This window comes from Ursus arctos, unplaced genomic scaffold (assembly GCF_023065955.2).
Source record: "Ursus arctos isolate Adak ecotype North America unplaced genomic scaffold, UrsArc2.0 scaffold_8, whole genome shotgun sequence".
Taxonomy (NCBI): Eukaryota; Metazoa; Chordata; class Mammalia; order Carnivora; family Ursidae; genus Ursus; species Ursus arctos.
This window is the reverse complement of record NW_026623100.1, coordinates 4,262,107-4,274,221: the sequence shown is the minus strand read 5'-3', so window position 1 is coordinate 4,274,221 and position 12,115 is coordinate 4,262,107. Positions and strand designations below refer to the sequence as shown.

The window sequence follows — 12,115 nt, the reverse complement described above, 5'->3', positions numbered from 1 at the left end:
ACCCTAGTTACGAGAGAAGTTAAATGTTCTATTAGAAGCAAATTCCGCTGGAGATTTGGAGCATAGAGGGGATGATATCCACAAGATAAATGAGAGGTTACAATTAACATCTTTAATGTGTGTCCTAAACCAATCCAAACAGAACACTGGCTTTGTATTTGCTTTGGTTTTCTTCCTGCTAGTAAATGTCTCATCCCTGGGCTAAAGCATGCTACCATGCTTTTCCTCCTTCTCCCTGGTTCCTCCGTTCCCCCAAAGGTTGGTGAGCATCTCCCTACAATCGTCAGGTGTGTGACCCTCGGCCACCATCTGCCTCCTGTAGCTCAGGGTTAAGGTGCTTCTTTCCCAGTGCCTGCTGGGGAAAGCCAACTGCTTCGCATGGAGAGCGGATCCTACGGCAGGACGGTAAACACTGACCAGGGGAAGGTATAACAAGGGAGAAACCAGCTGAGGAAAAGCAATCTAGCTGAGCTCAGAGCAGATGTTGGGTGGGAAGGGCCGCTAAAGTAATATCCGCACCGTGGCCATTTTGTAAATGCAGGTGACCAGCTCGAGGTCAGTTGGGACAACTTGGGTTTAGTTTTCCTCCACCACCCCACACTGCCCCTTAATGCATCCTCTGTGTTTGAGCAGGCCTGGCACGGGGGTGGCACTGCTGCGGGCTCACCAGGCCTCCCTTTAGTATCTTCTAGGTGTGCACCAGTTACTGGGCGCACAGAGGGGCCCCTTTGTCCTGCGAACACCTACGGAGTTCACCAGGTTCCTGGTTTCTGAAAGGCTTTTCTACCAGAGTAGTTTGGGGGGTGAAGTCTTCCTGAACAGCAGTTCTGAATCCAGACTGTGGAGTCTTTCAAAATCTCACAAAACTCAGCACCGCCAAAGGCATCTTTAAGCCCAGCGCGCAGAATTAAGGAAATTCCAAAGGCTACTTTAGAAGCCAAGGCGGGAGCAGGGCCCCCGCGCCCGCGAGGGAGCGAGATGCTGACGAAGGGAAGCATCAGCGGGGAGGGGAAAGGGGGGAAAGCGAGCAGTGCGCGAGCCAGGCCGGCCGAGAGGGGAAGGGGGGAGAGAAACCTGAGCTGGGACCGGGTAGTCCATCTCCCCATCCCTTCCCCTGATTCCTGCGGCCGTCGGTGGCCCCGGCATCGCGCGCGTCCGTGGCCTTGGAGCCGAGGGACGGCGCCCCAGTGGAGCGGCGGCGGGGGTGACGGTGTGACGGGGGTACGGGGGCCGGGGTGCGGGGCTTGGTGGCGCTCCGAGCGACCGCTTGGCCCGCGGCCCGTTGGCTCTGTGCCCAGCCGGCAGGTCCCGCCCCGGCTGGAATGTAGGGAGCGCCCGCCTGCCTGCGCCCCTGTCCAGGCGCGCCCAGTCCTCTAGCGCAGCGGCTCGAGGTGCGCGTCTCCCTCCCGCCCTCTCGCTGCAGCCATGGCCGCCTACTCCGCGCGGCCCACCGTCTTGGCCCTGATCGCTCTGGCGCTGCTCCTGCTGCTGTGCCTGGGCCCAGGTAAGTGGGACGATGGCAGGGCGCCTGGGAGGAAGATCGGGGATGGAGTGAGGGCGGAGGGACCCAACCGGAGCCTGGGCAAGTACCATGGGGTGATAGGGGTCTTGGGTTTTGCACATGCACAAGTGGGAGCGGTGCGCTTGGGCCCTCAGACAGAGTACCAGGGTCAAGGGCAGGGTCTCAGACATGCGTGGTCACCTTGGGAAAGAATGAGGGCCAAGGTCCGAAGGAGGGGCAAGAAGTGTTTTGGACCTAATATAAGGGGCAAAGGGGTAACGGGAGCTATCAGCAGTGGGGGCCCTCCAGGACTGAGGGGAGCCCAAAAGCGTCATTATGGAGAGGTCCTTCCAGGCAATTCCCTACCAAGCATCTCCCAACTGAGTCAAGTTCCAGGTCTGCCAGACTGTGCACAGGCCTCAGATCCCCTATGGGGGAAATGCTTTTAAAGGAGAAATGCTTAACCTTCTGTGCTTCGTGGAGCCCTCAGTGAATCAGTTGAAAATTCCAGGTTCGCACCCTATAAAATGAGCACATTCATATACAACCCCAAAATGAAGTCGTTTGCCGGGGGTGCAGGCATCTGAACCCTGGGAGTCCACAGACCCCACCTGAGGGTTTTGTCCTGACCGGACTACCTTTCCACTTGTAGGACCCTTTATGGTTCACTCGGGGCCTCATGCCTGCATGAGGGCCTTTGAGGCTCACCACTTTGAGAGGCATAGGATGATCCCAGATCCTCTGCTAAGGGTCCTGGGGCAGGAAGGCATGGAACGCTTGCCCAGGACCAGGAGACTGGTGCTCTTCCCCCTACAAAGTAGCTGCCTAATGACACCGTGATTGCTTTGCTTCCCTGCTTTGCTTATTCAAAACAGGTAATGGAAAAGCCAACTCCTGGTGGAAGGGAGGGAGGAAGCCTGCCCTAGGAGCCTGAGGCCAAAGCCCCAGGCCTCCAGAACAGCAGGGGACCTGTTCCAGTGGGGAGAATTGCTCTTCTAAGTTACAACCACAGGGGAGGCTAATCAGTTACATGATTGCTCTACCCCCTCCTACTTTGTTCCTCCCATTTTCAGAAGCACATCGGAATTAAAGGAGCGAGCACCTGCTATAAGCCACTCCTTTTCAGATATGTGTTTTATTTCATTTGTGCCAAGAACGCGATGAAAGGTGTCAGCTAAAATATTATCATCATTGAGCTGGAATGTGAAAGTTCTTATGACATAACATGAAAATCTTTATACATCCAGTCCCACAGGTGGCTGTATGACATCAAAAACATTTAATGGAGAAAATGATCATTGCTCCTTCTTGAAGAGTTTTATTAAATAGTCAGCGCCTTCAAAGGGGGCGTCCTGCAATTCTGTATCTGCTGGGAGAGCTAATGTCAGGTTTAATAAATTCAGGAGTGCCTATTATCAGCCTAGAAGTAGTGACTGATGATATTGGGGTAAAAAACATCCATACTATAGGAAAAAATTCACAGCTATTCAGTTGTTCATTTTTTTCTTCAAACAAATTTAGTGTGGTGTCCAATCACATGTATTAGTATTTATTTATATTTCAGTGTCTAGTAATTGGCACAGTGGCAACATCAATAATTCATCATTTAGGATTTTTCTGTGTCTTTCCGTTGTAGAGATGAGATCTGGTGAGGCTTTCATTTCCAGAACAGTAGTGACACATTTGCAGCTAGAAATTGCAACGAGATCGCAAATGCCTGAATTCAATGTCTGTTTCAACATCAGGCGGCATTTCATTCATTTATTGTTAAGAAGGCAAACAGATGGAGGGGCGATACTTAATTCTGTGTGTGCCACGCTGTTGTTAGAGATGGACCAATGTTAAGATATTAATGAATGCTAATATTTGTGCCAAGGAATGTATCTGTCTGCTTTGGCAAATGTGTTCATAGATTTCTTTATTGACTCTTAAGATCTGATGGGAAGCACAGCCTTTAAGTGTAGTCCCACCCTAATTAAATAATCCCCTCTACAGGAGTCCCATCAAGTGCCCATCTCTGCTTATTTACTCTTGACGGGGAACCTCGTGGGGTGACTCACCCCATCTTTGGAGTGGCTGCCCAGGTGTTGGAAACCTTAGTTTATGCCCTAATCTATGGCCCAAGGGTGTTTCTGGAAACTATTTGTTGACTCATTTTTTCAAATGGTACTCCACTGTACCAGTTAACATAGTTTAGAATGTACGTATTATAAATATCTATAATCAAATCATTTGAAGGCTTGGTAAATTTTTAACAAAGTTTATACATTTTTAGTGAAAGTTGCTAGTAATGCTTTACTGAGAAGTGCGATGTATTTTTATTTCTAATCCCTGTGCCTAATTTTGGGGTTGAGAGGGTTGTTGGTAATAAATGTTTGATGTACGAAAAAATCCCAAATCCCTGGTTCCTAGAAATTCTTCCCAACCATGTTTCCCGGCGGGCGTACCTCCTCTAAAGGCAGCTGGGTGGCGCTCAAGTTCAGATGCCCACAGAGGGCTCCTAAGTGAGATGGCTCTCAATGGACCATGCGGTGTGCTGAGTGACTCCCGCCCAGAGGTATTCAAATTCAAGCTTTGTAAACACTGGGTGTTTGTGCAGGTAAAGCTCAGCTGCGGGCCGCCCATTTGTGACCTTTGGTCCCAAGTGTGCTTTTTTCCCCCCAATTACATAGCAAATTCTTTAAGCAGGGGGTGGTTTTTAATCTTACCCGGGTCCCAGACACTTTTGAAAGGCTGGCTAAAACTATGGCTGCTATTCCCAGAAAACTGCACCTTTGCAGATGCAAGCACAGGCCTTAGCGTCTGTCCAGGGATGGGGAGGTGAAGGACCTGCCTGAAAAGGTGGACAGCACCCCCTCCAACCTGGGGCCTGACCAGCTCCTTACACCGGAGCACACTCGGCTCGTTACTTCTGAGGCCGCACTTTTCTCCCAGGGGCTATGGATACCCCTTCAGGGGAGAGCCTTGTACCTACATAAAGCGCTGAAGGATCAGACGTGTCTACAGGTCCTCCTCACACCTGCGCACCAGGAAGAGGAGGGTATCCTACCAGGCCAGGCATGTTATTTTCTATTCAAATGTTTAGCTGCTTAGAAATACTTTCAGAACTGAATAAAAATCACAGCAAATGGTACTTCTCGGTGTCTGCCCACCTCTGTCTTCACATGGCGACCTTCTCTGTACCCTCTCCCTCTCCTCCAAAGTTCCCAACCATCGGATTCAAAACCCACCTAATGCTAAGTGAAATAAGTCAAACAGAGAAAGACAATTATCATATGACTTCTCTCATTTATGGAACATGAGAACTAGGAAGATCGGTAGGAGAAGAAAGGGATAAAGAAGGGGGGTGATCAGAAGGGGGAGTGAAGCATGAGAGACTATGGACTCTGAGAAACAAACTGAGGGCCTCAGAGGGGAGGGGGGTGGGGGAATGGGATAGGCTGGTGATGGGTAGTAAGGAGGGCATGTATTGCATGGTGCACTGGGCATTATACGCAAGTGATGAATCATCGAACTTTACATCAAAAACCACGGATGTCCTGTATGGTGACTAACATAATATAATAAAAAATCATTAAAAAAAAATCCACCTTAGAGCCAGGTGATATCATCTCCCTCATAGTTAACTGAGATCCTTGATTACATCTGCAAATGCCCTCTTGCCAAACAAGGTCACATTCAGAGGTTGTGGCTGGATATGAATTTGGGGGGAACACTTCCACTTACTATGCCATAAAAAGGGAAAGTCTGCAGGAAGGTACGCATGCCGGGTGGCCCGGCCTCATAATAAGACATAAGGGGCTGGAAAGACAATGTCGTTTCTCCTAGGGAGTATCTCAAATCGTAATGCCCCTGCTCAGCCACCATCATTGTCCTCGGTCTGGTCATGAGCAGCCCGGTTTGCTTTTCCTGCATGACAGGGAACGCGGCCATCGGCGAAACGCTGACTCTGGTAACTCAGGTTACCAGACAGAGATGCGGGCGGGCGGGGACTTTTTCCAGCTCTGATTCTTGCACCTGAGAAATTAAAGGGTTTGGTGCAACTCTGACACGACTTCTCTGTTCATCCCATTAGGTGGCGTGAGTGGGAATAAACTGAAGCTGCTGCTTCAGAAGCGGGAAGGTAAGGGCACCCGCCACGGAGAAGGGCGGCTTCTTAGCGGGTCGCAGTGAAAGGCGACGTTGGGTGTGCCCACTGGGGTCTGTGTTTGGAACATCGAAGGGTTTACTCCTTGAAAGGTTGGCAGATCTGAAGGGCTTACTCGGTGGCTATGCGTGTGGTATTTCATTAGGTAAATATTATTGCCAGTAAAAATTTGAAGATTATTTCTCTGAAAGCTGTCAGTGTGGACCCCAAATAAAAGAAACAGTGCTACAGTGGGGGCAGGGTGGAACAGAAAACGCTGTTTTGTTACTAACACCTGTTGTGAAAAAATACTCCTGTGACGAATGTGGTAGCCGGCGGCAGAAACAGAAGTGCTGGGAGCCACGCACTGTGCCTTCCGGGCCCGCCGTAATCGGGTAGATCAGTTGGACCAGTCATGGGTCTTGTGAAGGCCATCTTCCCTTGGAACTGTCATCTTCGCCTGGAAAATGAAGAAGCTGTCTACCTCTTGGAAATTAGGAGTGTGACCACGTTTCTGATGTGAACCGTTGATCCCTTATTCTTCCCTCCCCGCCCCCCACCCAGTTAAGGGGGGATTCTGGCAGGCTCAAGTCTGCTCCCTGACCATGTGGCTCCCTAGTGCTGTTCACATGCTTCTCAGTCAGCCCTCCAGAGATCCCCCAGGTGCTGAGCACTTGGGGCCCCTCAAAGGGGCAGGAGGCTCCTGAGAGCTCGCAGCATCTCTCTCAGCATTTCCAGCTGCTCACCAGGCCCTGGCCAATCCCCGATCTCTGTGCTGGGCAGCCCGCTCCTCCAGGACACCCAGGGCGATGGAAGCTCTTGAAGGGCCAGCCTGTCAGAGGGGAGAGAGAGCAGACCACCAAGATAATCACGAGTCCTGGTGTACATCCTCAGCGCTTACTCGAGCCAAGCCTAGAAACACATATTGAGCACCTACTATGCACAAAAGAGTTGTAACAAGCCCTGAGAGAGACATAGATGAACAGGAAGTGAGGAAACAAATCCATGGCTACTTATTCATGTGACCAGGGATCACACAGCACACTTCACTCCCATCATCCTATGCGGCCTTCATGACAACACCAAGATGGGGACTGCCAGTTGAGTTTTAATAGATGAGGGGCCGAGAGCAGGGGCAGACGCAGTGACACAGCTGCCTCCCCTGAGCCCAGCCTGCACAAGTGGTGCCTTTTAAACAGTTGAGACCACAATGGGAAGATGTTGGGAGAAGCTGAGTGTGAAAGTAAGGGCCAGTACCCGTCAAGACTTGGTTGAATCATTGAAGATCTGTGAGGCCCGCAGAGGGTGGTCCGGTCTGCTCCAGCTCTCCAGGGTGAGAGCTTGCTGTACCGCCGGGCTGGGCCTGGGCTCAGCATCCCAGGTCTTTTTTCTCCGTGGTCTCCTATCCTAAGCAAGCACAGCGCTCTCTGGTTGGCATGTGCAAGGAACATACATTTGCGTGGCCTTAGACATCCAGTTGTTTCCTAAACGCTTAAGGGGTATGCCACCAGCCCCTGCCTGAGGCCTGGGGTCCAGGCCTGGTGAGTCGCTGCAGAGGATGGGCTAAATCTTCTCTCTTCCCTGTGCCTTAGAAGTTGGGGGCTAGCCTGTGCCCCTTGATACGGCTGCCCCCAAATGGAGAGCTTACTACCAAGGGGCATGGAGACTGATGACAGGTGGCCATATTTTATCACATGTGGTGTAAGAATGAAAATCAAAACCATCTGGGGCAGGGTGGGCTTGGGGTGCGGGGTATAATCTAGTGATTCATCCCAATAAGAAAAGAAATCATTCTTTGTACTTTGGGGGGGGGGAATTGATCATTTCAGCCCCCGCTCCGACCAAGGGTAAAGTGGTGGTGGACGAGAGCAAGGCCAAAGAGTTCTTGAACAGCCCGAAGCGCCAGAAGCGGCAGCTGTGGGACCGTTCTCGGCCGGAGGTCCAGCAGTGGTACCAGCAGTTCCTCTACATGGGTTTCGACGAAGCGGTGGGTATTCCCACCCACTGGCAGCCTGGCTCCTCCCAGGGCGGTGGGGTGGGGACAGAGGCTTGGCTTGAGGAAACAGGGCACAGATAATTAGGCTTCAGAATTCACTCCAAAAAGGATGAGCCCCCATTACAGGCCAAGTCCTCCCCAGGCATTGGATAACATTTCCATCGGGATACAGGGACATCAGCTGGCATTTTTCAACATACCACATGCAAATGGGACTCTCTCCCAACGTGACTGAGAAGCGGGATTCCAGGGAAGCCATTGTCCAAAATGGCTGGCACGTAAATTCATCCCGGAATCCCATGTAACTTATCTGCACAGTTTGCCTGGGTGTCTTTAAAATAACTCACAACCGGAGTGGTTGGGTGGTTCAGTTGGTTGGGCAGCTGGCTACCTTCAGCTCAGAGTCTTGATCCCAGGGTCGTGGGATCGAGCCCCACATCAACCTCTCTGCTCAGTGGGGAGCCTGCTTCTCCCTCTCCCTCTGCCTGCTGCTCTGCCTCCTTGTGCGTGCTCTCTCTCTCTATCAAATAAATAAATAAAATCTTAAAAAAGAAATAACTCACAACCTCCCCAAAACACATTTGCAGCTTTACCCCCCCAAATGTCAGAAACAACAAGATTGATGCAAAGACCCGTGAGGATAATGGGAAGAGATGAGAAGTGACTTTTTAAAGAGAGATGGGTCTTTGCAGATGTGTTCGGGAAAATCTGGCGATGCATTTGCAGAAAGAGATGGTGCCATTCCATTCATGTGTTCAGGCAGGGGGATGAGTGGATGTATTCACTAAGCCAAGGAAAAAGAATGTTTACAATCACAGACTGTAGCTGGGGGCAGAGTTCAAGTCGCAGGGTCTGATGCGTAGAAGCAATTGTACAGAGTGACCAGCAGGGCGGCGCCAGCAGGAGTGCTGTGTTGGAGGCTCGGCTGTGGCCTGGAGAACACTCAGGCTGCCACTCCAGCTGGAAGGGGGACCGGGACAGATGAAGGGCAGCATCTCCAAGCGGGGGCAGCTGGAGAAGTACTTCTCCAAAGGGCCCAAGATGCATTCTGTACATAGGGGATGTATAAGACATCGCAATAGATATAGCACAAAATTAAACTCTTTAGAAGCCTCATTTTTAATGGCTGCATAAAATGCAGTTGTGTAGCTGGATTATAATTTCCTTCCCATTCCCAATCATTGGATATATCAGTTATTCCCTAAGTATCTTTTTGCTACTCAAGTATAATTTTTTTTTCTGTGCAAAAAGCTAAATATGTATACCCAGACTCTGCCAGGCAGGATTCTAAGCACCTGTATGAATTAACTTACGATCACAGCAACCCAAACGACAGGTACTATGATTCACATCTCTGTGTGCCTCTTGCTCCGTAGTTGGCATTGCAGTCTTCCCAGTGCAGTTGCTCAGGCAGAAGGCAGACTCACTTGAGGGTCGTTGGGTGCTGTTGGATTGCACATTCCCGGAAGTCACGTGCGAGAGCACCAATTTTCTGGCATCTTCAGCACCACCTTGAATTCTCACTGAAAATTTAAAAAAAAAAAAAGTACTTTGCTTGAACATGAAAATGGTATGTCCTTGTAGTAATTTGCATTTCTTTGATGTAGTCCATGTATTAAGAGTCTAACATGGAGAAATGGCTAAAATAATGACTGGTGACAAAAACCAGAATAAAGGTGAGGATCCATAAGATTATAACTAAATAGTCACAGAAAAGGGCGCCTGGGTGGTTCAGTCGGTTAAGCATCTGCCTTTGGCTCAGGTCATGATCCTGGGGTCCTGGGATCGAGTCCTGCATTGGGCTCCTTGCTCGGTGGGGAGCTGCTTCTCCCTCTGCCTGCCACTCCCCCTGCTTGTGCTCTCCCTCTCTCTCTGATGAATAAATAAAATCTTTAAAAAAAATAAACAGTCACAGAAGAGACTAGAAGGAAATACATCAAAAATGTCAGTTGTGGTTGTCTTTGGCAGTGGAGTTACGATCCCCCTTTTCTCTGTCCCACTCCCACGTATCAATTTATAAAATGTGAGTCTGCGTTATTTCTGTACTCACAAAACATTTCTTTAATTTATGGAAAACCTTGATGTTTCAAGGTCTGAGTTTTGCCAAAACTTCAAACATGATTATAAAATGCGAAAAACCAAGGAGAAAGATGATTTCACTCTGGGAAAAGCTGCCGTGTTGTGGGGAAAGCAAACATTCTCACATTCATGGCAGAGGCCGAGGGAGGGCTGAGCAGACGCCAGAGCCACTGGGGCTCGGCGGGCAGAGGAGGGCAGCAGTGGTGCTCACCGGCGTGGCATGGGCTGACCCACTGCTCACCCGAAGGGGGCGGCCACAGAGAACACCATCATGGGTGAGGCCGGGCCTTCCAGTGTCAAATACTCATGCTCCCTGGCATTCTTACTAGACGCCTGCAACCTAACCACGGGAAAATTCCATCCAGGCAGTGGGCGGGGCGGGGGGGGCTGCGAACTTGCTGTACAGCATCCTTAGAGATTAGGATGCAGGGGTGCACTGGCCACACTTTGAGAAAAATTGGACCCAAACTTTTAAATACCCTGCAGTCTCCCTAGGTCATCCTTCTCTTATCCCTGCCTTTTTGGCCTCGCACCAAACCTCTCACCAAGCCGTCAGCATTGACACATGCGAGTGCCCATCTACATTCATCTCGCACCTTCAGTACCCACAGAGAATTAGTCTTTCCTTTAAGAGAGGCATCCATAGCGAAGACCAGTGACCCCAGCTGTAAACCTAAAAGTCCTTCCGTGCTTCTCACTCGCTTCAGTTCTTCCCCTTCCCTTTCATTCCTGCTAACTGCAACTGTCTCTCAGCAACTGCAGGCTTCGGGAAGGCAGGGAGTCCGGCCTACTTGCTTTGGGTGGCCCTTCAGTGGCCGGCACAGGGCTGACAGGCCGGGCCCACGTAGTCAGGGTTTGTGGAACGAGCAAGTGGAGCCGTGCCAGCGCTAGCCAACACCACGGGCATAAAAGAGCCGCCACTGCAAGTTCGTGTGGCTCTGCCATGCCAGGGTGGGGGTGACTGAATTTATCAAGCATCTACTCTGTGCACTGGAGTGGGACAGGCCCAGGGCAGGCCAGGGAGAGAAGGCAATGTCTGTGAGATGTGTGCAGCCTGGGGGTCAGGCCAAGCTACTGCTATCTTTGGGAGATGTCCATTTTATTTCCCAAGAAAGAGAACAATGTTTGAGTGTCGGGTGTATTTAGAACTCATGGCGCAAACGTTTTCAAGGGCTTGGACTCCTCTGGGGACAATGGCTTTTTTCAGCGGGCTGTGTTGACCTCTGAGCACAGAATAGTATCACGAAGAGTGATTCTTGGTAAGAGTTGTTAATCACTGAAGAAAAGCCGTCACAGAGAAGAGCCAGAGATAGGATGTAGTCTAGGGGGAGTGTGTGTCCTTAAATCTGTTCTTTCTCTTTTTCTCCAGAAATTTGAAGATGACATCACTTATTGGCTAAACAGAGGTCGGAATGGGCACGACTACGATTACTACCAGCGACACTATGATGAGGACGCAGCGACTGGTCCCCAGAACCCCAACAACTTAAGGCACGGAGCCAGCGTCAACTACTACGATGACTACTGACCATCACTCCGCGCTCCGTGGCCAGCCACGGAAATGACCCCTTCACTGCCTCGCACCATGTGGCTTCTGCTGGGCTTTCCTTCAGCAGATCTTTTCTACCCCCTTTCTGCAACCAGGAAGGAAAAGTTAAAACAGCATCGATGCCTTTTGATATTCCATGCAAGCACCTAACAATGCATCCCATCAAAAAATAGAAATAAAAGCATTTTGTTGAAAACAAAAGTCTCAGAATTCATTTGCATGGAAAGTAAGCCGGCCACTGTTTTCATTGCCTGGATTTTCTCAAAGTTGAAGCCTCCTTGGAGAGGCAGCTCTCTGTCACCATTACCCTGCCAGGAATCCGCGCCACCGCCCGGGCAGACCATGGGAATGAGCAGGGGTCTTTTGCTTGTTAAAATTCTGCCCCTGCGAAATACAAGATAGGAAACCAGCAAGAGAATCTGGTCAAAAATTATTTAAGGTGACAGAACACAATTTGGAGTATTCTAATCACTGCACAGGTGTTTGAGAGCTTCTGGGCCCCAGGCCCTGAGCTAGAACTGGGCCTGTTTAATATGACCATGCAGGGAAAGAAGGGTCATAGGGAAAAAGCTAAAGTTTGGGTGAATTCAAGGCCTCCGTTCTCTTAAAAAAATTAAAGCTTCGCCAATGAATTCAAGAAATATTTAAGAATATAATTCACCTAGTATTTAAACAACCTGAGCAGATAAAAGAGAAAAGTGGTGTGGGGGTGGGGAGAGGGAAGGGGAGAAAGATGGGGGGGGTTGGGAAGTGAGGTGGACTCCTGAGGCATTACTGATGGAGGGAGTCTGGTCACAGCCTGTGTAATGCCCGCAGAGCTGCGGCAGAGGGCGGGGAGCACTCAAAATGGCTCTTACACGTTTG

At 50.2% G+C, this 12,115-nt stretch overlaps 1 protein-coding gene across 1 annotated transcript; it reads left to right on the top strand.

Moving 5' to 3' along the window:
- Positions 1-1,294: 1,294 nt before the first annotated feature.
- Positions 1,295-11,427, top strand: ECRG4 (ECRG4 augurin precursor). Its single transcript, XM_026517677.4, has 4 exons — positions 1,295-1,504; positions 5,577-5,624; positions 7,457-7,614; positions 11,072-11,427. Exons 1-4 carry the CDS (start codon positions 1,426-1,428, stop codon positions 11,228-11,230), a joined length of 444 nt encoding a protein of 147 aa, XP_026373462.1. The 5' UTR covers positions 1,295-1,425; the 3' UTR covers positions 11,231-11,427.
- Positions 11,428-12,115: the final 688 nt, after the last annotated feature.